Here is a 25,350-nt window from a genome sequence, read left to right as displayed (position 1 = left end):
AGAGGTGACTGCAGGGTTGTCAGATATCTTCACCTTGTCTTGCTGTGATTGTTGGTGAATAGGTAGCGATATGGAGCTGCCTCATGGCCTCTCGAGCAGTGCAGAGTGACCTTTCGAGAAATACTTTTTAGTAAAACAGGTTTTGTTATTGGTATCCACAGGCACACGCATGTGCACACACACAGACATATGAGAAATCCAAGCTTTTTGCTCCCTTATGAAAATACTGAAATTTAGAGCATCACAAGAGCAAATCCCACACCTCTGTCTAGTTTTGTGCTGGAAAAGTTCATGCTGTGTGACTCCAGATGACTACACCAGACAGTCTGAATGCTGAAGCAGTATGCAGTTCCTGTTCTTCATACTACTCTTCATTCCTTTGGTTTCCCAAAGGTAAATTTCTTTTTTTTTCATGTTGTTTTCTTGCACTCTCTCAGGACACTTGCTATGTGCCTCATGCACCCCGGAGGCCCAGTGGGAAGTCCAACAAAAGCTTGGTTGTGGGCTTTTGGGGGAGGCATCAACCCAAGGTTTCTGAGCTGCGTCCTTGTCCTGGTGACCCGAGTGTCCTGTGTCAGTGAGTAAGCATGCCAAGCTTCCCTCTGCATAGCAAAGTTGCTCCAGGTATTGTGATGCACGGTGCAAAGCTGTTTTAGTAGCAGACAGGAGCTGGGGCAGGGTGACATAAAGGCAGCCGTACAAAGGGCAGCACAAAGTATTCTTGTCTATGAGGCAGAGGGGAAGTACATAAAAAGGAAACAAAATGTACACCAAATTCACCAAAAATAATCACAAGTGGAACGTGAGACTTTTCTGTTGAAAACTGCAAAGACATGGCTGGATGCTGATAGCCTAAAATGACTGTTTAATTACTAACATGGATGACACGTGATAGAGTAATACTGTTCTAGAAGTCACGTTTTAGATGGAGGAATTGCAAATATCCTCCCAAAATGAGAGGAGAATGCTCATGTCCTGGTTTTAGAAGGAATTGAGTTTTCTTCCTTGTAGCTGGTATGGTGCTGTGTTTTCAGTTTAGGATGCAAATAACATTGGTAACACACTGATGTTTCAGTTGCTGAAGAACAGTGCTTACAGCAAGTCACTGATGCTGCTTTGGGTCTGAACTGTACTCCTGCTTTGGGTAGCGGAGAGCATTGCCTCATGGACCAGAAATTGGTGAGGACTTCTGAGGGTTAAGAAGGCACTCACTGGAAACCAGTGCCAACAAAGAGGCATGAAGCCCTTCGAAACCCTGATCTCAGGAAAGGGATCTCGGAGCAGATAAAGATGTAAATTTAGCAGCTGTGGGCTTCTCAAAGCCACTTTTGGGGGCTTAAGTCACTTCTGAAAATGCTTTTGCCTACGTGGTTTGTCAAGTGCTTCAGCACCAGCACGGCTGGGTCCCTGAAGGTCCCTCCAGCTCGGTCTTCATGTTTGTACCCATTGGGACGGCTCAGTTGCTGGATGACTGCTTTCATGCCCAAGGAGGCTTGCACTGCTGGACCTGAGGCCATGTACAGCTGCAAGGCACAGCTGCCTGCTGTCTCCATCCAGGCCCAGAAGATACCCTTCCCAGTGGCATAGCCTCCCCCGCTGCATGGTTGGCCCTCGCAGCACGCTGCCACTGGTGCTGGTGAGGTGCAACCAATGCAGCACTCTCAGTGAGCGGGAGCAAGGCGAGCCCTGCTTAGGTTCCTCTTCTTCATGGAGGGGATTTCACGGTCTCCAGAGTGGGGAGAACCCCTGAACAGTGGCAATCCTCAGAGGGCCCTGCTGCGTGATGCGATGCCTTTGCCACATTCCCATCAGGCCCTGACATATGGACAGATGGGCAGATCACATGCCTCTATGGAGAGGCCGGCTGGCCTTGCCCCAGGGGAAGCAGCAGAGACAACCCCTCTGAAGGGTCACCCAAGCTTGAGGAGCACCAGGTTGCAAGAGCTTTGACATGTGCACCTCTGGGATCAGCGCTTCCTAAGGGCCCCAGCTCCAGGGCTGCTCTGAGCTCATCTCTGGCTGCTCTGAGCTGGGTGCAATTCCCACGTGAGTCGGCTGGAACTTCAGAGGGTTTTGGTGAAAGCAGAAGCCAGCTTTCTATGCACTGGGCATCGGTGAGTGGCTGTTGAGAAGAAACAGTCACTTTTCCTGGCATGCCTTTAGTCAGTGTGACCTTCAGAGTGTGAAACCAGGGGCCTGGTGGTGAGTGCAGTGGTTAAACAGCAGCGAGAGCGTTTCACAATAAGACTTCATTTGACACTGAGAAAACTTCCATGTAGACACTGAGGCCTTAGGGCAGTTTGTAGGGTCAGGTGCTCAGGATGGTGGTGAAATCACTAGAAAAGGCAAAAAGGCCGTGAAGTGCTCTGAATGTTCAGATCAGGAGCAAGACCAGTGAGGGAGTAACCATCCCAACATATGCAAAAAGGACATGGGGCACGGACAGCCTCCTGGTGTGCTGCTTCAGCATCTGATGCAGATAACACAGTTGCGTTATTGATCAGAGCTTTCTACTTTGCAGCCTGAAATGATGGTCCTGTTTTTTTTTTTGACCATCTAAATGGCTGATGTCCAGAAACCCTCAGCAACGAAGTCAGCAAAACTAATGACATTATCACGTCTTACTCGTAGGAAGACTTATTTGTAAAGCCAAGTGTGCACTTGGGATTCTGGCTTCAGCATCTACTCTAAGATTTTAGCAACTGCACATGGTTTTCTAATACAATTCTTTTTGCATAAAGACAGCGACCAACCACCCAGCCGTGTATATGTAGCCATGTATATGCACACATATATAATACATATATATAGTTTTTTTTTTCTCTTTGAAAGGATTATGATTGGCTTTGTATTCTCTTACAGATTTCTGAGTGTATAACTCACCTAATTCTCTACCGTGGTTTGCACTGGACATGTACAACTATTTTTTCAAGGCATTTTCCAGAAAGATGTTATTTTTTTTTCTGAAGGGTTTGATCTAATGCAGATAAATCTGCATGTTTCGCAGTGGCCAAAAATTTTCTGTCTTAAAAAACTTCAAAAAAAAAAGTTACAAGGAGCCTTCATTTTGTAGAGATATATTTCAGGATGGTTTTGTACTTAATGAAATTACAGCTGGTGGCCAGTTTTGCCTCCTGGAATCATACTGTGGATTTTTAGGAAGCCTTTCAGATGCTTTAGCATCATGGAATCATTAGGGTTGGAAAAGACCTCTAAAAGTACTTAGTCCAACTGCCAACCCAAGCAAGACCAATATTGCCCACTAAAATGTCCCTAAGTACTACCCTTTCCTTAAATGCTTCCTGGGATGGTGACTCCACCACCTCCCTGGGCAGCCTGTTCCAATACCTCACCTCTCTTTTGGAGAAGAAATTCTTCCTAATATCCAACCTGACGATATCCAGCCTCCTTGTAAAGCCATGGCTGCTTGTCTTGCTTTACGGCGGCCGTCCCTTCCAATCTCAAAGAGATGTTCCACTGCTTTGAAGGTGCATTAACTTGTGACTGCAAAGATTTGGCAGGTGCTGCCAATTCTTTTTCTAGAGGATGATGTGCTATAAACCCAATATCTAAAAATGGCTGCGCTTCTCACTTCCCCCTCAAAACGTGGCGATAATTACATTTAAATTTCAGAAGATGGCGTTGAAGATTTGCAATTAATATCCTGAGCGCCACGCATGCCCCACTGCCAGCGCAGGGCACAATGGCTGGGCTTTCATCTGATACGTTACAGCAGAAAGGATGTGGATGTGTTGGAAACGTTACAACAGAACAACAAGAAAGTGCCGTAGCACGAAATACTTGTCAGAAACCTGAATGAACCGAGAGACCTCCACGGCAGCCTGCACCTCGCACTTTTTGTCATCCAGCTCCTTTGGGCTGCCGGCAAGCGGGTCACCCACCTTCCTGGGCCCAATGAGGGCTCGAGAAAGGGACATAATGGGGTCAGGAAGGGGTCATGACGGGATCACCAAGGGGTCTTGTGAGGGAGAAGCAATATACTGGGGGGTCTCACGGCTCGGTTCCTGCTTCCACCCCGCGCTGTCTGAGCCGGGCACAGTCGGGGTGCGGGCAGCAGTGGGTGGGGAGGGGGGTGGGAGCCGCCGGTCCCCGCGGCGCCGTCTGGGCCGTTTCTGGTGGGTGTCGCTGCCCGGCTCTGTTACAGTAAAGCCCGCCCGACGAGCGCAGGTAGGAGTTTCCCCGTGCTATTTATGTCTACGTGTGTGTCTGCATCGATTAAAAAAATACACGCGCGGACGCGCAGAGGGCGCCGGGCCGCTTCCCCCCGCCCCGCAGCGTGTGTTTACCAGCAATGGGCATGTGTCACTGCCTCAGATGTTTTCCAGCTCGCGAAGTCCCCGCTCCCCTCCGCCGGCTCCACCTCCGGGCGGGGGCACGCCTCCCCCCCCTCCCGGGCCCGGCGCCCTCCATCATATAAAGAAACTTCCCGGGGCCGCCGGCCCAGTCGCGCTGCACCCGACGGAGAGCAGCCGCTCCGGCGTCCGGCACAGGTAAGCGGCACCGGGAGCCGCGGAGCCGTGCCCCGACGGGGGCACCCGAGCTCGGTCTGCGCCGACGGGAGGGGCGCTTCTGGGGGCTTTGCCCGAGGTTCCCCGTGAGCACGAACGGCGGAGCTGCCCGGGGAGGGATGCGAGGACCGGGTTTGGTGTGCGGGGCGTGAGAGATGCGGGGACGTGCGGCTCTCACTGCGGCGCGTTGACGGGGGATCCGAACGTCTGCATTTAGGGGAGCCGCCGAGCCGAGCTTTTGAGCAGAGAGGCACTCGGTGCGGTGTGCGGACAAACTTTGCAGAGCTCTGAGTGGTACTCTGGTGGGAGCAGCTGAGCGTGGATGTGTGTGGGACATCGCGTGCTCGGACGTGCTTTGCTTAAAGGAGGCTGTGAAAGCTCCTTTGCCGTTACAGTGAAAAGCCGCATGAGTCGTAAACGTGTGTGAAGCCCTCCGATTTGTGTGGGTCTACCCTTGCATAGCAAATATGCTTCATGATTTTTAATTTTTTTTTTTTTTTTTTTTTTACTTTTTGATTAAAAAGATCTAGTGGAACTCTGAGTGAGTCAGGAGATTACATCTGAAGTCAGTCATGCTGAAGATCCCAGCCACCTGTGTGTGCTCATGCATTACCGGGGCAGGGGGATCTCTGTCAAAGCCTGCAGTGTGGGGGGCTGCCTGGAGTGCGGGGCTGCTGGCACTCTGTTCTGTCTTTCCCAGGTGCTCTTAGCATCCTTTGACCCTTTGGTTTCCCTCTCTCTCTCGCAGCCCCCGCAGTGCTGGTGCTTAGCCTCGTGCGGTGCGGTGGGCTCAGAAACGCGCCCCCAACCCTGATCCCCCAACACGAGTGGCATGAACTTGGAGCCAGGCGAGTGCGGGATGAACTCGGTGAGCTGCGGCAACGGGAAGCTCCGCCAGTGGCTGATCGACCAGATAGACAGCGGCAAGTACCCAGGGCTGGTGTGGGAGAATGACGAGAAGAGCATCTTCCGCATCCCCTGGAAGCACGCTGGCAAGCAAGACTACAACCGCGAGGAGGATGCTGCCCTCTTCAAGGTACGGTGCCTAGGCTGCCCACCCTTTCTCTTTTCTTTATGCCTGCTGAGCTGTTTCCCTGCCTTGCCCTGCTGCTTTTTTCTTCTCCTAAACCTATAGAATCATTAAAGTTGGAAAAGACCACTAAGGTAATCTAGTCCAACTGTCAACCTATCACCACCATGCCCACTAAACTGTGCTGTAGAGAGTAAATTCATGCACATGTAGACACACGCATATACGGTGTCGCAAGCATTGTGAACTTGTACCTAATAGTTGATTTTTCTTTTTTTCTTTTTTTTTTCCTCTTGTTCTTTTGATTACCTGAAATATTTCCAGGCTTGGGCTCTTTTTAAAGGGAAGTTCAGAGAGGGCATTGATAAACCAGATCCCCCTACCTGGAAGACCAGATTGAGGTGTGCTTTGAACAAGAGCAACGACTTTGAAGAGCTGGTGGAGAGAAGCCAGCTGGACATCTCAGATCCCTATAAAGTGTACAGAATAGTGCCAGAAGGAGCTAAAAAAGGTAAAACATCTCAAATCCCCTGTGTAACAGTGTGAATGTCTGTGTCATTGTAAGCATGCGAGGACCGAAGCATACTTTCCTGGAATGGCCATACAGTCTTTGCAGGGGTGGGAGCCCAAGCACAGAGGTCAAATACATCTCATTCTGACTGACAGGCAAAAACACCCTGGAAAAAAAAAAAAAAAAAAAAAGCTTTCTTGATGTAGGTTTTGAATACAGGGAGGGGCAAAAGTGCTCTGAGCTGTGCAACCACTGGGCTGGGGATGCCCAGTCTGTGACTGCTAGTTACCAGCATCTGCAGGCAGTCCCAGAGCAGGCAAGGGCCCCCGAGACAGGGGCACAGCAGTGTGCTAGAGGGCACTGATGCATGGCAGCACTTTGGGGTTTTTGGCCTGCCAGGGGGTGTGGGGTTTCCTCTCCCTGGTGGGACAGGGATGTGCTTGACATCATTTCTTTCCACCCCTCTGGTGAACATAGGTGCGAAACAGAACAGCATGGAGGAGCAGCCATTGATGAACCATCCCTTCCCAATCCCATCTCCTTACGCCTCACTACCATCCCAGGTATGACATCAACTGTGCGTTTGGTGCTTGTGCACTGGGCACTAATGGCTCTGTACTGTGCAGTATGTCCTTCCTCACTGACATAGCTCTCTTGAGTTGTTTTTGGAAAGAGAAAAAAGCACTTTGTTATGAAAACGGAAATTGGGAAGCAACTTTCCTAATGTCATCTGAGGCCACAGGGCAGTTGATTTCTTTTGGTGTAGTTTATCCCTGAGTAATTGCTCTCTTCTGTTTGGCAATAGATATTAGTGTACTGCCATCCTCTTGGAGCCAGAATATAAGCACCCAATGAAGCATTGCTATTCCGAGCAGACATTTACCAGCAATGCTTTGACTGCCTTTTGTTATTCCACCCAGCTTGGTATTTACACCAGTGGTGAGAAGTTCATTTGAAAGTCCCATTGGTGGTAGTGGCAAAGTGCCATTCATGTAGGCTGGGCAGCGCTTAGACCTCCACGAGTTTTGTCAGGGCAGATAATGCCAGGAAGCTGAAAGCTGATGCAACGCGCAGCATCAGTTCTGACAACTACCAGGTAAAAGAATATCTCATTACATTGAATAGGTACCCAACTACATGGTGCCCCATGAGCGCAACTGGAGAGAATTTGCCCCGGAACAGCCGCATCCCGACATCCCCTACCAGTGTGCCAGCGTCCCCTTCACAGCTCGCAGTCATCACTGGCAAGGGCCCAGCTGTGAGAATGGTAAGAGGGTCTGTCCCATCCGGGGCTGTGGCTGAGGCTGATCAAAGAAGAGGGCGTGTGGCCACCTGCAAGAACTGCAGGGTTCACCTTAGCTATTCATGGATTTCACTGGTGGACCTCACTCGCCCCGCTCCTGACTACGCAGACCTTAGAGCTCTGCTCACAAACCAACCCTCAGAAGTCCCAGGCTATCATGAAAGCTCTGAGCAATAAGAAGGGAACCAACCTCCCAGCCCCGAAAGGGAATGTGTGTTCCTTAGTTTTGCTTTCTGATTTTGGGACTTCTGAGGCACATATGAGCAAAATTTTTTCCCCTCCAGCCTTGTGGGCTAGAATGGTGTTATTCTCCCAAGAGGGCAGCTGAAGTTATTACTTTTCCTATTAGACAGCTTGTCATAGGTCGAGCATCTCTTGGGGCTGGCACAGCAGAAATGGAATAAAGAGACATTCCTTTCCCCAGAGATCTTACAGTTTGAGCCCTTTTTCTAAGAGCTGCACGGAATCATAGAATGGCTTAGCTTTGAAGGGTCCTTAACAATCATCTCATTTCAGCCCCTCTGACATGGGCAACACTGGCCACACTGATGTCTAAAAAACATAAGAGAAACATATGACACACACTGTGTGTCATAGGCACTTGCAGATCAGCTCACCTCAAGTAGATGGGCATTTGCTTCGTGAGGAGAAGGAGGTGGTGCAGTGGGGTGGGAAGCAAGGAGAGACAAGGATAGCAGATACTGAGTGTTCAGGGATGCTTCTCTGGGTGTTTCTGTGCAGAGAAATAGAGTTTTTATTCTCTGGGTCTGCTGAAGAGACAATGCTCGATGCAGTGCAACTTTTGCTACTAGTATACTGGAATTATTAAGGAGAATTGTTTGTTTTTAGCTGAGCTACTTGCCAATAAAAGTAGGCCTGTTGGCTGCATGAGCAGTGCCCCACAGTACATCCCATGCAGCTGTTGGGCACTTTGCTGATGTTTGTGACAGCTGTTGGTGGCTTGTCCTAGGTGTGCCACTGAGCTCTAGGACTTGTCAGGAGGTGTGGTGCTTCGCATATGCTTCACTCCAGCTCCTGGCTGTGGTGGGTCCTGCTGCTGGGAAGAGCACTTGCTTCCTCATAGAGGGACCTTTACTGACACTGAGAAACAGAGGAAAATATTGATTTCTTATGTGATAATTCGTGTACTGATAGGAATTTGTACGGCTAATAGTAGTCCTGGTAATACAATTCCAATAATCTCCTGCTGCACAGTTTTCTCTGCTTACTTCTAAGTCAGTGCTGATTCCAGCTTTATTATTACACCTGTCTTAAGTAAAATTCCTTAGGCTGAATGGATTGTTTTTTGCAGGCAACTTTTAAGAGCACTGTAGTCTGGTTAAAAATGATATTGTAAGAGAGAGTATTTCACGCAGACCCAGATAAAAATACAGTCCAGATAACATCTTGAGTATTTGTAGTAAGCATATTTGAAAAATGGGAAACAAAACCATTTTATAAAGCAGAGAAGAGAGAGAGTTCATGGAGCCCAGAAAAACTCAATTTTGCTTACCTTTGAGCTCTGGCCAAACTTTTAGGATTTAGGTAGCTGTCACTGACTTTTGTTTGTGAAACAGGTTGTCAGGTGACAGGAACCTTTTATGCTTGTGCCCCTCCCGAGTCCCAGACTCCTGGCATCCCGATTGAGCCAAGCATAAGGTCTGGTGAAGCCCTCGCCCTGTCAGGTAAGGTCTGCAGCCCCTCAGGGCTTTTGGGGGATCCCTACAAGAGACTCCCACATCTGACTTGCCCTTGTGTTGTGTTTCTCCTTTCTGATGAAAAGGAAAAAATGAAAAAAAGAAGTTATCCTTTTTAGTGAATGAATCTGTTGCATGGGGCTTAAGCCTTGATTTGCTAGATATTGAAACATTTGTAGCGTGAACTCCAGGGAACCTAGGGGCAGTGGTTTGAGTAGGTGGAAAGCTTTTCTGGCTCTTGGTTTTAGTGCTGAGTAGTGTTGATGAACCACCAAGGGCATCTGGAGATACTGAGGGTACTGATGTTGAGCTAAGTTTCTATTTGGGAGGAGCTCTGTGGTACCTCGCTGTGCTCCTGCTAATGCCACCTGGCTTGGCTCTGTCTCATTATTTGTGGTAAATAAAGGCATTTGGGAAAGAAGAAGGGAATGATCTCAGTCAGCCAGCTCTGCAGACATCTAGCTGCCAGGGGAAGTCTGAATGACTCTGGGAAAGGGTGCAGGAATGTGCTTGTCACAGCAATAGTGGATAAACCTACAGCAGGATGCCCACCAGGTTTCTTGAGTCTTTTGAATCAGGATCTGTATGTCTATATGTGCATATGTGTGTATATATATACACATATTCAGTGCCATGTTAGTGCCAAGCTAGTGCCAAGACCAAATTGTCATTTGAAAGGAAGGTTTGGGAATTCAGGTACAGCTGTGCACAGTTGGCACCAGCAGCTGCTTCTATTCAGGCAGCCAAGTGTGGGTTTGCAGGTCCCCTGTGCAGAAGCCTCTGCTATGCAAAATTTGGGGAGAAACACAGCTACTTCCTGATTATATCTGAGGAAGTCTACTGAGCCACTGTGTTTAATTGTGACATGAGCTTGGGAAATGAGACAAACAACTGTTTTTTATGCTGGCTTTCCCTGCTTAAGCAGAAAAGTGAGGTTTGCTGGGCATTGGTTCCTACCAAATTCTCACATGAGTAGCCCTCTTAATAAAATTAGAGACCATTAATGTTACTGTATCCCATGCTCTTTTTATGACTTTTGCTAATGTCTTTTGGGTGGTGATGACTGCCCGTGGCAGGGATGCTCAGAAATCTCACGCACTTATGTCTCTTGGCCTTAACGCAAATTTAAAACATAAAATGTTTGTGGGAATATACCATAGTCATCCTTCTTATTTTAATTCTTGTAGATTGTCGGCTCCACATCTGCTTATATTACCGTGAGATACTGGTAAAGGAGGTGACAACTTCTAGTCCTGAAGGCTGTAGGATATCCCAGAGCCAAAGTTATGAGGTCAGCAGCCTGGAACAAGTCATCTTCCCTTATCCAGAGGATAACGGCCAGAGGAAGAACATAGAAAAGCTGCTGAGCCACTTGGAGCGAGGAGTAATACTGTGGATGGCACCCGATGGCCTCTATGCTAAGAGACTTTGCCAAAGTAGAATCTACTGGGATGGGCCTCTGGCTCTCTGCAGTGACCGACCCAACAAGCTGGAGCGGGATCAGACATGCAAGCTCTTTGATACTCAGCAGTTTTTAGCAGGTAATTCCCTCTGTGGCTTCGGTATAATTTCTGAAGAGGTAACCTGGTCACTCTCCGTGCTTTATGGGAATGCTCTTTTTATGACAGTAGTTGCCCCTCACTGCTTCTTTCAAATAAATGCAGCCAGGGGGCATTGCTTTTTGAGAAATCTTGTCTAGTTCTGCTCTGGCGCAGTCTGTCCCTGCACAAATGGGTGGGAGTGACAGCCAAACCACACATGGCTTTATGAAGCATAGGGAGGAACCTAATAAAACAGTCTTCCCAAATGTTGGGTAGCAGAGGAAGGTGGATTCTGGACTTGGATCTGCTTTGATAAGTCCAGGGCAGCACTGTGATCTGCAGTCATCCTGCTCTCAACCTGACCCAGAGTGAGCCTAGAATCTGTCCCAGAGCATTCCAATATTGACATGGATTCCAGCAGAAGGCTTTCTTCTCTATCTGGGCCCAGCACCAATTAATGGAGCTGGGCTTTTTTCTTACAGCTTGCAGAATATGGCCCTGTATCACAGTACTTTTGAGCATGTAAAGGTGCTCACCCAGAGAAACTGGGAGCCAGGCCTTGCCTAGACATCTGGAGACAGCTTGGGCAGCAGGAGTGCATGCAGCCCCTGATTTGAGGTGTATGGCATGGCAGCCAGGGAGTTCACACATTGCCCATCGGTGCAGCAGGAGTCTCTTAGAGGAATAATGTTTTGCAGTTTTTTTTTTTTTTAAGCTCCCAAAACTTTAAACCAGCAGTTTTAGCACACATGTTCCAAGGTTGCTGCATCATCCTAGCAAAATGGCCAAGCAAAAAAGGCATCTAATAAAAGAAATCTCATGGATATGAAAATTGACAGTTAGAAAGGGGAATTTGAGGTTAGGGCATTGGCTTGAGCTTCAATCAAATGCTAATTTTAAGACTCAATTCTGTCTGTGCTGATGGTTTTGGAAATCCCTTTCCCTTTTCTCAGAAGGTTTTTTAGATGTACTCTGGGTTCGTCCAAACGGTTGACAGTACCTCTCTTTTTAGAAGTCTAACCCCAAAGAGAAGCTTGTACAATAGTTACTTTTTCCCCCTCCTAAATTACTTATGCACTACAGTCTGTGTGAGCCCGAGGATGTGGTTGTAGCCATAGTCTGCGGTGTGTACAAAATAAGCTTTTGCATGTGTTGATGCTCAGCTAGGTTTATTAGTGACTTGCCTTGGACACACCAAATCTGCAAGTCAATTGACAATATCAAGCTCCCAGACTGCAGGCAAGCTTGAGCTTTCCCTTATTAGGAAATTCAGCTTTCTTTGGGAAGAGATACAGGAGACCTCTGCCAGGAGGGGAAGTACTGGACAGCAGAGGAGGGGGCAGAAGTAGAACTGTGGACTGCAATGGTTAGGATTCTGTTGAGGAGCTGGATCCTGCAGTGCAAACTGTTACCTGCCTTGGAGTCCTACAATAGCAGTGACACAGAAAATGGGTGGATGGCCTTGGGGAGCACTGCATAACAAATGCAGTAAACTGGGGTAGGCAGAAAGTAGAAGGATCCAAAAAGGGAACTGGGAGCTTGGCAGATGGCAGCTGCGACTTGGCAGAAGGATGGGAAGCTGGAGGAAGAGTAAAAGGATGAGAAGTGGTCTGAGGAGGAGTGTGGGGGCACTGCAGTGCAGGGAGGAACGTGGGCATGGGAAGAATGTGGAGGGCTTTGGAGAAAGGCAAGGCTGGCTTCCATCATCCTGCTGGTAGCAAAGAAAGGACTTCTCTGGGTCCATGCCAAGGACTGCTGGGTAGCACCGCCACAGATAATCAGGATTTGGAGAATTGCTGAGGCTGAGTAAAATGAGAGGAAGAGAAAGATGGAAGAAATTCTCCATGAGCAGCGTTGTGTTGGTTGGGCCATGGGTGGACTGTCCTACCCTCTCCTGAGGAAAGCAGGATTGCAGGGATCTCTGTTCTCTCTCTGCATAATGCCAGAGGGCACACAGCACTTTCGGAGTTTTTGCTGTGTTTTAAGTGAACTTTCCACTGTATTACTCCTATAGCTGATCCTCCCAGTAAGACCAGTATGTCCAACTGGGGAACTGTTGTGGCAGCTGCTGAACTCATACTTTGGTCTGAAAAGCTTGCAATTAGAGTAGAAGCAGCAGGTATATATTATAATAAAAGATGCATTATGTCAAGTTCAAAGACTCTTATTCCCCTATATAGCAGGGAGCACTTTGTCATAAGACACAGGTTTTTAACTTCAATTGCCTTTGCAACTTTTCTTCAGAAAGCGTAATGAAAGCTTTACATTAAAATGAACTCTTTATCAATCCATTATGTAGTGATGTTTCACATTATGAAGACTAAGAAAAATTTTGTGTTAGATGCAATTTTCTGTACTGTGGAAGGGAATACAGTCTCTAAACACAAGGCAGTGATTTTGGTCTCTCTTATAAAAGCCTCCCCGCCTATCTTTTACTGGGAACACTTTGGTGTAATGACGTAGTTTGACTTTTTCCTTAGTGCAAAATGTGGATTAGTAAAGAGAATATAGGCACACAGAAGACAATCTTTTTTGCCAGTTCGGTGCAGGGCTTAAATAAAGTCCTTCATCTTCCCATACCTTCCTTTCCCCCTCTAGAAACAGTGGTGGCAGTAACTCCATGATAGTGTCTAGCTGAGTCTGAATACAGTACTTTGTAGTACTTTGGCTCTACAAAGCCACTGGTTTCAGTGATATTTTGGGGTGTACTTTTGAGTGGGTCAGGGCTACTGCTGGCATTTGCTCCACAAGGTTCTGATGACAAGGCCAAATAAAAATATTTATTGGAAGTCATCCTGGTTTGTGCATCTGAAATGATTTATGAGGCAAGGCAAACAGAAAAATGGCAATGTTATCATGAGCTTCCCCAGAAGAAAAGCAGAAAAGTCTCCAAACATGGTTTCTTCTCAGTTTCTTCTCCTTACCTCTGGTCTTTCTCCTGACTTCTCTCATCCTCTCCTTAGATTTACTTTACCTTCTCTCACTGTGCTCCAGGGTCCTCCATTTGGAGCTCAGCCATCCACAAAGACTTTCTTAACAGCCCTTTCTCTCTTCCCAGAGCTTCAAGCCTTTGCTCATCATGGACGTCCACTCCCAAGGTACCAGGTTGCTCTGTGCTTTGGGGAGGAATTTCCAGATCCACAGAGGCAGCGAAAACTAATTACGGCCCACGTAAGTAGGACTTGTTTGCTAAATGAAACATATTCCTTGGAGGATATCAATCTGCCAGTCAGACTTCTGCCTTGCACAGGATGTGAAGGAGGTGGCAATTTCATGATAATGCAGCACACTCGAGTCTGAGGTTGAGTTTCCAGATCTTCCAGGACTGGTGGCCCTCAGAAGATCAGAGAGCCCAGTTACCCAATCTGTAAAGCATTTGCCATCAGTGATCTCTTTTACAAAGACTCGAAAGGTACCTTAGAAGAGCTGGACAGTGTTGTCATTAGTGGCCCCATGGCACATCACCTTGGGCTGCCAGGCCAGTGCAGGACACAGTGCTTTCACCTAAAAGTGCTCCAGAGGCCCAGCATACATCCCAGAGACCTCAGCCTTTGGACTGATGCAGGGACTGCCTGTGCAGCTCCAGTGCTAAGGTAGCTGGCAGGCTCGCAAGCTGGCTGACCACAGTTCACGCACACTCAAAGCTAGTGTTTCAGGATGCTATCTGAGAGAGGGTGCTGACAGAGACTGAGACCAGGTACTTTCTAAATTGACTGTATTGGCCCGTGTAACCACAAGAGAGGTGATAATCCACATGCTAGTGTTAAGGTATAACTTACTGCTGCTTTGGGTGGAAAGCTGGCGTCAGTTTTAATTTTTCAAAAGCCCCTGGGTAGCACAGGACCTATATCAACCTTTGCTCAGGCCTTACTGGTTGCTCCTCAGCCTGAAAAGTTGAACAGGTTGTCCCAGCTTGTGGAACTGCTCTGTGGCAGGGTTCCCTGCTGGCTCTGTCCCTTTCTGCAGGTAGGACCTGCTGCAAGTGTATGCTTCCACCCAAATGGTGCCTCTGTCTTTAATGTGTAGGGGTTGTAGAGAAGAGCCCAGCTGCAATGAATAAGGAGAGCTTCAAGTTTTAGTGCTTCGTGTGCAACTTAAACATTTGTAGCCAGGGCCCAAAGACCTGGTGAGGAATAGTGATTTCTTAGCAGATAGAAGTGAAAGCGGTGTTAAGTCATACACGTCTCTCTTGGTGGAGGGCAGCAGCTGAAAAGGTGCCTCAGCAGAGCTTAAAGGAAAAGAAGTTTAGAGTAACCTTGTAGTTAGGTTGAAGTCTAATTTAAAAGATAGTTATTTTGTGGCATACCTAAGCATATCTGAACATTTCAATTTAAGACCTCAAAGTTCTTGAGGACGAAGATAAGACTTGCAGAGCACTGGGTATGCATTTAAACACATTGAGTGGTCACAGACATGTCATATGTCACATTGCTCGTGTATGTGGGTGCAATTGCAATTACATCCTGATTGCACTGATAACGTGCTCCTCTAAATGAAGACTGAGCAAATAAAGTGTGTGTGCAATTAGCAAAACATTTGTCAGCAGAACAGGCAAGTACTATCTTAGAAGAGAGATCAGTAAGAACACAGAAATTATTTTCCCATTCTGGCAAGCAGAGGTGATTTGTCCTGCCCTGTTTTTTAATTTTAAAACGCTGTAAATGACTTACATGAGGACTGTGAAATTTTGTTATATGTCTGATTAACATTTTGTCTGTTCTTAAGGTTGAACCCATGTTTGCCAGGCAGCTGTATTACTTTGCGCAACAAAACAGTGGACATCTTCTGAGAGGCTATGATTTACCAGAACTCATGACTAGTCCAGAGGATTATCACAGATCTATTCGCCATTCCTCTATTCAAGAATAAGATCCTCAGAATAAGTGTTTCTAAAGGCACTGTAAAGATTATGCAGAGTGGAGGAGCTGATCTGGATAGCAATTTGGAGATCCAAATCACAGCTGGATGTGTTTGGGGGATCAAAGGTTCAATGATAGGAAAGTGAACTGGGACAGCCAAACTGTATGATACAAATGACGGGTCTTCAACGTTTGGATGCTACATCTCACATAAGTTCCACTGTTGCTGGGAATAACTCAAAACTGACGAAATGATTGCTGTTTACGTTTGCTTAATGTTTTCCTTGTGTTGTGAGGACTGATTCTTACCGAAGACTTAAATCCAGAGTTTACACTGTTACATTGGCAGGGCTATTTATTTCGGATTACGATCTCAGGGAAGGTACATAAATTTGTGGTGTTCCCAGTTTGAAGCTGTAGCTACTGTAGGTAGGTAGCGAACGTAGATGGTTTATTGAGAATAGCTGTACATGTAAGTGGTTTTGAACTTAGACTGGTAAGCATCATACCTATATTCGTATGTAGAATTTTTTAAAAAGAATGTAAATCTTCAGAGACATATTTTTTTAATACCTGACGGACATTTTTCCTTACAATACCACTTTGCTGCCACTGTTAGTATTAGATTAGGCCTCTTGATTGCAGTTTCTAAGCTGATCAGTTTGTGGTACTGTGTTATGACCATTTAGCTCACATTACCTGTGAATTAAAGTGAATTAACCACTATAATTCTGGAGTCCCAAAGAGCATATTTAAAAATAAATCACATTTTATTTTCTTACCATTGCAAACTACTATGCATTATACATATATGTGCATTAGAATTAAGTTGGCAGATGTTGAAAATAGCACAGGGAATGGTCTTGCTACCCTTAGCTAATGTAACACACAGGAGGCAAGCTGAAGTGATCAGCACTTCAGGCTGTACAGAGCCAAGCTCTGCTCTTGGTGTGCACTCACAGCTTCCTTCCATTGGTACTGAAATGAACATGAAGGAGACTGAGGAGAGCAGAACTTGGCCTCCCAAACTAAGCCAAGGAAAAAAATTTTTTGATTGTGTGTTTTAAAATCTTCACAGAAGTATGACTTCATGCAATTGGCAGCCTTGTGTGCTAGAATGCCATCACAGAGGCAAAGAGAAGGGGTCTGTTGAGTCTGTGTGGTAGTAAAACCTCCTCACTGTTACACTGGAGGTCAGACTGTTTCAGCTCCAGAGTATGACCTCCCTGTGGTTAACGTATGTGCTTCACTTGAGTTTCTAAATGAGGAAGAAATGAATGGTACTTAGTCTGGCAGCAGACTTGTTTTCTAGGGACTTCTAACTTATACATCTTAAAGATGCATACTCTCTTGGGATATGTTATCCCCTTCCTGCTCCACAGTGCCAGACAGAATTAATGGATGATTTTTGCTTTGTTGCCTGAGGTGTTTTTCCTGGCTTAAAGATTGATGGGGGAGACCTCTTCCATAGACATTAAAAGCACTGTTCTAGGTGACCTTCTGAGCTTCTGCATATGCTTTTGGTCTGTGCATACATTTTACCAGAATGGACTTTTGAGTTCAAACTGAATTGGTACAATACAATATAATAGCTGATGTTTTTTCCAGTGGCCGTTGCTTCATATGCTCGTTGCTTCAGCTCATGTCTTAGAATAAAGTCCTTATTCCCTACCAATTCGGTTTGTATGTGTTGCTTTCAGTAGTGGGGCAAATCTACTGAGCTCAGTCCTACACCGCTAACCTGGGCAATGCTGATGGATAAGGCTCTGGGGAACTGTATTTTTAGACAAAAGTGCAGGGAAAGGTCAAAAGGTAAGGATTTTTGCTCTTATGAAAAACAAGGGATATTAGCTCATGTCCTCTGGCTCAGCCCAGCATCCTGACCTGTGCTCAACACAACTCAATAGAGCTCAGCCACAAGGCAGCTGTCATCCACCCACTGGAAGTCAGGGTCTCAAAGAGGTTTGTCACACTCACTAGCTTAGAGAAAAGTGTGGAAAGCTATCTGTGAGATGTCGAAAGGTGCGGAGCATTTTATGTTGAGTATCAAGGTACGTTATCATTCTTGGCTTTGGAATGAGCTTTTGATTATTTTTCTTGAAGAAGCAGCTGAGGAATGGAGAAGAAAGCCATCTAACTCCTGGTCATGCAGAACTTGCTTAGCTTTCGTGCAGCCAGATCCAGGTGAAGGACTTACTGTAAGCAAGCAGAGAGGCTAAGGGATGGGAGGGCGAGAATGGAAGAGAGATCAAACCCTTGATTTGTACCACAGGTTATTTTACACATGGGGACTTTAAAGTTGTGTTTGACTTTTGGAACAATCTTTTACTGTTCAAAATAACTAATGGATAAGTAAAGTGGAAAAAAAAAAAAAAGGCAAGCAAGACAAACCCTGAAAATATTTTCTCCTTTTAGTATCTTTCTACAGTCACTACATGAAAACATTTCAAGTACTTCCTACTTCTGTTAACTTCTGTTTATAGTTTCTGAGGTCTACTTCCTTCCTGTTATGATTTCAGTGGTGTTACAAATGACATGCTTTACTCCTGTCAACGCCAAAGGCATGGCTGGTGTTTTTAACGATTTCAGTGCACGATTTATCTCAGTATTGGTTTCTTTTATTTTAATACTGCTCGACCAGTTTCTTGAAAGAGTTTCGTGCTAGAGTTCTGCAACTGAAGTACTTATCTTCTGCTAAGTGGTTTTGCCTGCTACTGTAAACTCTGTGAGCCTTAACAGGATTGTAGGTTAACCAGAAAGAGGAGATGATGTATTTTAAGCTGAAATAGGGTGTAACAGGGTTTGTGGAAAAAACACAGGATTCACGTGAAAACCCCTGTGGCCTTTCAGGCGGGCATATGTGTGCTGTTTACATCAGCATTTGTCAGCAATGTGGAGGTGGGGAAACACCACCTTCACAGAGAGCTTTCAGGAAAAAGAAGCATTTTCTTGCACGCTGTCAGATCATTGTCTGTGAATTCGTGTAGAGAGGCAGAGTGAGAGACAGACACTTAAAAAAGTGGGTGGGTAGTTTGAAACAATCGTAGTATCTCCTTTCCCATTCAGTTCTATATATTGTGTTCAGCTGAATCTGGATGATATGATGTGAAAAGTTGTCAGGGTGTTTTTAAACCTGAATCCCCATTCCTGGAACAGTCCAGGTTGAACGAGGCTCTGGGTGATGTGATCTAATAGGTGACAACCTTGTCTGTGGCAGGGGGTTGGAACCAAATGGTCTTGGAAATGCTTAGAAATGAGGAGCTGTTTTGTTTCATAGCAGTCTTAAGGGTTTGCTCTTTGGACACGAGTTTGGTTGGCTCTAAGATGCCAAAACATTCCTATGACTTGGAGCCAATTGCATTGTAGCTGGTGTGCAGGCTATTCACCATCCAACAAGCCTATAGTCAGGTAGCTTTGAACCCACATGGGATGGTTGCATCCACTCATCATAGCAGTGCTGGCTATGGACACCCACTGTCTGAGGAATGCACAGTGCTCTGAGGCTTGAGTGTGCTGGAATGACAGACAGGGTGGAGCTGACAGAGGTGTCCAAGAATAACAGCTCCTTGGCCTGCCACTTACAATGGAGTTCTAGATAGACAAACACAGGGGATGGGATCATATGGTTTGCTATGGAAGATGGGAACTTGCTCCTTAGGGAGTTAATAAGAGAGTAGGGTGATCATCTGTGCTCAATCAGGGACTAAAAATGGTCAGGGTTCCTTGATTCTGGACTTGAATTTGGACTTGAATCATCTGCACTGATGGGCTATTACCTGAATGCCAGTGCCCAAGTGGCCACATATGGGGTGGTGGTTCATGAAAAGGAAATAGTCAAGAAAGAGTAGAGCCCTGTTCATTTCTTTTTCAGCTCTTAGATCTTAAATGTGCGTAGATCTCTGCCCTGGAAAACAATGGAAATGAAATGCAGGGCTTCATTTTGCAAATGCATGTTTATTTTTTCTGCACTGCTGGCACAGCACAACCATCTCTCATGCCTCTGCAGGCCTGCTGGCAGTGACAGTGCTACTGATGGAGACCAGGACACACACTGGTCACTTCTCTGAAATCTGTCTTCCAGGCTCAGCATATCATTTCCTTCTCCCTCAAAAAAGCAGATCTGACATTATACACAAATTCTGTCTCAAGCAAAGGAAAAACAGATGTAGACGACTTCTGCAGAAAGTACAGACAATGTTTGTTCACTGTATTCTTGGGAGGTAGCTTCATCTTTGACCCATGGGTTTGCTCTGTTCTGATTTCAAGATTGGCTTCTGCATTCTTGCTCTGGAATGGGCTGAAATCCAGAAATGTGTGGGCACACTGGTTTGACTGTTCACCCTTGCTTTTAATGTCTTTCCTGGCCAGGCAGAAATGACAACTGACAGCATCAATGAGACTCCTGAAAAGAATCACAGAATGGCCAGGGTTGGAAGGGACCTCAAGGATCATGAATCTCCAACCCCCCTGACACATGCAGGGCCGCCAACCTTCCCATTTAAAACTAGACCAGGCTGCCCAGGGCCCCATCCAACCTGGCCTTGACATCTCCAGGGACGGGGCATCCGCAACCTCTCTGGGCAGCCTGTTCCAGTACCACACCACTCTTTGGGTAAAGAACTTCCCCCTGATGTCCGACCTAAATCTCCCCTCCCTCAACTTAAAACCATTTCCCCTCGTCCTACACATATCAACCCTTTCAAAGAGTTGATTCCCCTTCCCTCTGTAGGCTCCCTTTAGGTATTGAAAGGCTGCAATGAGGTCACCCTGCAGCCTTCTTTTCTCTAGGCTGAACAAGCCCAGCTCCCTCAGCCTGTCCTCATAGGGGAGGTGCTCCAGTCCCCTGATCATCCTAGTGGCCCTCCTCTGGACCCTCTCCAACAGCTCCCTGTCTTTTCTGTACTGCGTGCTCCACACTTGGATGCAGTGTTCCAGATGGGGCCTCACAAGAGCAGAGTAGAGGGGGCCAATCACCTCCCTGTCCCTGCTGGCCACCCCTCTTTTGATGGACCCCGGGATACCATTTGCCCTCTGTGCCACAAGAGCACACTGTTGGCTCATATTAAGTTTTTCATCTATCTGGACCCCCAGGTCCTTCTCCACAGGGCTGCTTTCAAGGACCGCTCCATCCAGCCTGTACAGATGCCTGGGATTCCTCCGGCCTAAGTGCAAAACTTTGCACTTTGCTGTGTTGAACCTCATCAGGTTCACCTGGGCCCACCTTTCTAGCCTCTCGAGGTCCCTCTGCATGGCAGCCCTTCCTTCAACCGTGTCGACTGCACCGCTCAGCTTGGTGTCATCAGCAAACTTGCTGAGGGTGCACTCGATTCCTACATTGATGTCATTGATAAAGATGTTGAAGAGCACTGGTCCCAAGACAGAGCCCTGGGGGACACTGCTCGTTACCGGCCTCCCCCTGGACATAGAGCCATTGATGACCACCCTCTGTCTGCAGCCTTTCAACCAGTTTCTTATCCATCGAGTGGTCCACCCATCAAATCCACATCCCTCCAATTTGGTGATGAGGATGTGGTGGGGGACCATGTCAAAGGCCTTGCTCAAGTCCAGGTAAATGACATCGGTCGCCTTTCCCTTATCCACCGATGCCATCACTCCATCATAGAAGGCCACCGGATTGGTCAAGCATGACCTTCCCCGATGAAGCCGTGCTGGCTGTCACGGATGACATGCCCATCCCTCATGTGGTCCAGCATGTCATCCAGGATGATCTGTGCCATGATCTTCCCAGGCACAGAGGTGACACTCACCGGCCTGTAGTTCCCGGGGTCCTCCTTGCTCCCTTTCTTGTAAATGGGAGTGACGTGACCCTTCCTGAAGTCATCCAGGACCTCACCTGGCAGCCACGACTTTTCAAAAATGATGGAGGGCGGCTCGGCAACCACCTCCACCAGCTCCTTCAGAAGATGTCCTGTGAGTGTGCGTATCAGCTCGGTGAGGAGTTTAGAGCAGATTCTTGCACCTTAGCAGCAGAAATGCACTTGCTAAGCCCTCTATGCTGTATTAGTGCAATATGTGTATTCTACATGTGTGTCAAACTCATTTCGTCACATCCTCACTGTGTTGTCTGCCTTACTTTCTGACTTTTGGACTTTCTTCAAGAAAAGATGTTTGAATCTGAATTGGGCAGTTAGAGGGATGCCCTCACTTTCTCAGTTCTCCAGGTTGCATACTCTGTGTCCTAATGGCTCTTCTGAGCTGGGAATGCCATCAGAGCCCAGACAGAAGTAAGACACTTTTAAGTTCTAAGTTCAATTTGAAAGTGCTTGAACTTTTTTTGTCTCCAAAATGCATTAGCCTTTGTTCATGGGTAAGTCCTACTTATCTATCTGGGGACTGTCTACCTCATGTAGTCCTGCATCCTCTCCTCCTGATTTGCTATAGGTATGAGTTTTGGCACATGTTCATTAAGAAATTTTCTTCTTTACTGAGATTTGCAGCCAACACGTAATGATGGCTAAATACCTTGTTGTGGGTCTAGTTAATGCTTCTGTCCCTCTTGGGTTTTCTCTCAGTCTTTGTCTGTGTTAACACTACAATCTAAAGGCAGGGAAGGCTTTTTACCATTTGCACAGTGTCAAGTATGATGATCATTGCCTTTGAAGGTTAGGCTTTGGGCAACAATATAATGATGAGAAAGGGTGTCCTTGAGTTCTGCCAGTTATGATTCTTACCCTAGAAACCATGAAACGCTGAGCAAAATGTAATCATGGCAATCATTCATGCTAGGCTTTCCCATAGGAAGCTGGTGTGCAGCTTAATTCAGCCTCAGCCACCACATGCATATTATTTTTTTTCTCAAAAAGGCAATTGAATTGCTTCTCACGCTCCTCTTAAAGCCATAAGACTCTTGTAAAAGTGAAGGCTGAGAATTTCCAGCTTCTAGTCTAGAGTGTCTTGATTCAGATAAAATCATTTTTGAGCTCGATGACCTGTATTTTTGGTAGGTATCCCTTTCAATTTTCTTCTGGAATTCAAGATTTTTATATCTTCAGAAACCAGAGTTATGGGTGAAGTCTAGCTACAACTACAATAACTCATTTTCATTTCCTCTTTTCACACATGATTGAGAGGTTTAGCCCTCTTCATGACTGTTCCCTCCCACAGAAAAACCCATGCGAGGAGTAGTGAGAGAGGAAGACTTCAAAAACAGGGTGAGTGACATCACCATATATCTACTGTAGAGACGTCAGTCAGTCTCCAAGAAATAGGAAAGGTCAAAGCTGTTTAGAGCAAGGGGTTTTCACAAAACGGCTGAAAAACCCAGACCAGGTCTGAAGAAATCACGCCATCCTTTTCCCCTATCTATTCTTTTCCCCAAATAGTTGAAGACTCTCTGTCCAGAAGAGAAACTGCTGCGTGATTTTTAATGTTGGTTCCCATTATGAAGATTAAGCTGGTCATGGTAGCTTTTGCCAGGTTTGAGCTAACGAGGAAATAACATGGACTTCCCAGAAGAAATCTGTGAAACAAATGAGAGATGCTTGCATGGGAATAGAGCAAATTTCTTTTTTTGTTTTCCTTTTTAAATGAAACCCTTTGCATTTTTTTTTTTTCCCATTGTGGGGGTGATGTAGGAATGATGTGCTCCTGCTCATCACAGCTTCTTTGTGCTACTGGGCTTTCACCATCTTGGCACAGCCATTGCTGGGTGATGGAAGGCAGAGAGCTGGGACAGTTCCTGGTGGAGGGGAAGCAGGAAGTGGAGGAGCAGAGCAACCCCGTGGCGTGAGACCTAGAAGGGGATTTACCTAGTGGCCCACAACGTCCCATGGACCAGATGTGTGTCACGCATGCACGAGACAGCACCAGACTGAAGGATGACTCTGAAGTCTCACTTTCCTTTAAAACCATTGCTGTGTGAATAAAATGGCTTACCTACAATCCCCGCAGATACAGGCACCGTTTAAATATAGCAAGCATTGATGGCTATCTGTAAATTACAAGGAAATGAATAAATCGAGGCAACATAGACCGCAAAAAGGAAGTTTGAGATCAGCTCGAGGCTTTGGTTGGTTGGTTCCTGCCAGGGGAACCTGCCTAACCTTCATGATCCTCTGCAGAGGTGACACAGCCATGAATCAGACCCACGGCTCCCGCACCCCTGGTGGCTGCCTTGGGGCTGAAGCTGTGGCATGCATGCCCACCTGCAGCTGTCTGGATGCGTGCTGTGGGGCACAGAAAAGCTAAATGAGCCCCTGCTCTGAACATCTCAGGATCCATACCCTTCTGGAAACCCCGAGCTCATTTTAGGGAGGTGGCGGAAGATTTCACAAGGGGCTGTGAAGAGGATTTGTGCAGGAAGTTGGGGGGAAAGGACTTGTTTTTTTTAAGTTCAAGGTGCATCTGCTATGTTGCTTGCCATTGCACAGCCTGCTCGGTGCAGATACTTGGCCAAGCGTGCTTAGCTTAGCTTGGTTTTTAGTATGAAAGTCAAAATAATTAAAAAAAAAAATCATAGAAAAAATGTAAATTTAGGGTTTTGCACACAGCACATGTGTTTGTGGGTAGGTAGCTACCCTTACCCCTCTGAAATGACATTTTATACAGTTGGCCCACATGTCTGAAGGAAACAGTGGTGATGAAGTCCTAGAAGTTTTATGAGAAAACTGGGCTGGGAGAGGAGACAGAAAGATCAAGAGGGCATGTGGGAGTGGAAGCCTGCTGCAGACTCTCCAGATGTGTTGGGCACTCAGTGTTTTAGACTCCAGCCAAGAATGAGTGTCTATTTTTGAACTCTATTAAACCATGGAGACCAAACTGCAGGATTTGATGCTCCCCAAAGTTAGTAACTCTGGATCCACAACTGTTTTCACTTTTTTGCTGTGCAGGTGACCTGCATGTTTCCTGGAGAGATGGTAGTGTCTCTACACTTGGAGATCTTCAGAAGATATGGATGTGGCCCTAGCCTGGCAATAAAAACAAGGAAGGAAATAAATGTCTGGCAGGATGCAGGGACAATCAGCATTGGTCTTTATGGTACAGGGGCGGAGCCAAGGGGATGTATGGAGATGGAGAGCAAGTGGTGATGAGGAGAGCTGCTGGAGCACAATGCATCTGTCTGGTGTCATGGAGGGTTACCAGGGCCATTTTGTGCATGCTGCAGTTGTACATTTGCCCTGCCTCTCGTGAGGGGAGAGCAGTTCTAGAGTGGAGAAGTGGGTTTTGGCCAGGACGAGAAGTCAGCGATTTCTCAGAATTAAGGCTGCACATACAGACATTGGGAGAAGGAAAGGCATAAAAAAAAAAATAATCAATGCATAAAGTCATCACTCTCCCCCTCTTCCCCCACCAAAAAAAAGGAAGAGGAAAGCTAAAAATGGCTGGAAGAAGAGGAGGGTAGGTGTTAGCTGCTGCATGTAGTGGGGGAAAGCTGCCTGTGGGGTGGGAGAAGAGAAGCATCTGCCCAGCAATGAGGGTAGGAAAGGGATGTGAGAGGAGAGGGGGCAGCCATAGGCCAGGAGCAAGCCTGGAGGCCACTTTGGTGGGTGGAGGAGAGGACAAAGGAGTGAGAGGATCCCAAAGGGTGAGCCTTCGGTGTGGGGAAGGAGGCTGTGCAGTGGCCGACTGGAGGTGGAGGTTTTGGAGTTGTGCCTGGATTCTGGTAGAGCTTGCAGAAAGGGGTCAAATGAAGAACTACAATGAGGGGTGATGAAGCCACTGTTCCACTGAGGAGGGTGATGCCTCCTCTGTTGAAGAGGAGGAAAGGAGGACAGGAAAGAGGAATAGGATGGTGATGTTCAGAAATCAGGAGCTGTTTGTATTTTGAGACTCGGTGCTGTGAGAAGAGGTCTTCAGGAGATGGAGAAAAATGTTCTCAGAGGATCTTAAAAGAAGGCTTTCAGTCATATAGGGAGAATGG

The 25,350-nt window shown here is 46.7% G+C and overlaps 1 protein-coding gene across 1 annotated transcript; it reads left to right on the top strand.

The window, feature by feature from the left end:
- Positions 1-4,335: 4,335 nt before the first annotated feature.
- IRF4 (interferon regulatory factor 4) lies at positions 4,336-15,480 on the top strand (the record flags this gene model as incomplete). The annotated part of the gene is given in 10 exon segments (XM_079533737.1): positions 4,336-4,485; positions 4,487-4,608; positions 5,358-5,565; positions 5,884-6,070; positions 6,548-6,633; positions 7,196-7,337; positions 8,951-9,058; positions 10,258-10,611; positions 13,670-13,782; positions 15,337-15,480. Coding segments are annotated over 10 exon segments (1,614 nt in total).
- Between the last annotated feature and the right edge of the window lie 9,870 nt (positions 15,481-25,350).

The sequence above is a fragment of the Tetrao urogallus genome (genome assembly GCF_951394365.1).
Source record: "Tetrao urogallus genome assembly, chromosome: 3".
NCBI lineage: Eukaryota > Metazoa > Chordata > Aves > Galliformes > Phasianidae > Tetrao > Tetrao urogallus.
Note: the sequence above shows the minus strand (reverse complement) of the source record. Positions and strands in the feature narration are given on the sequence as shown.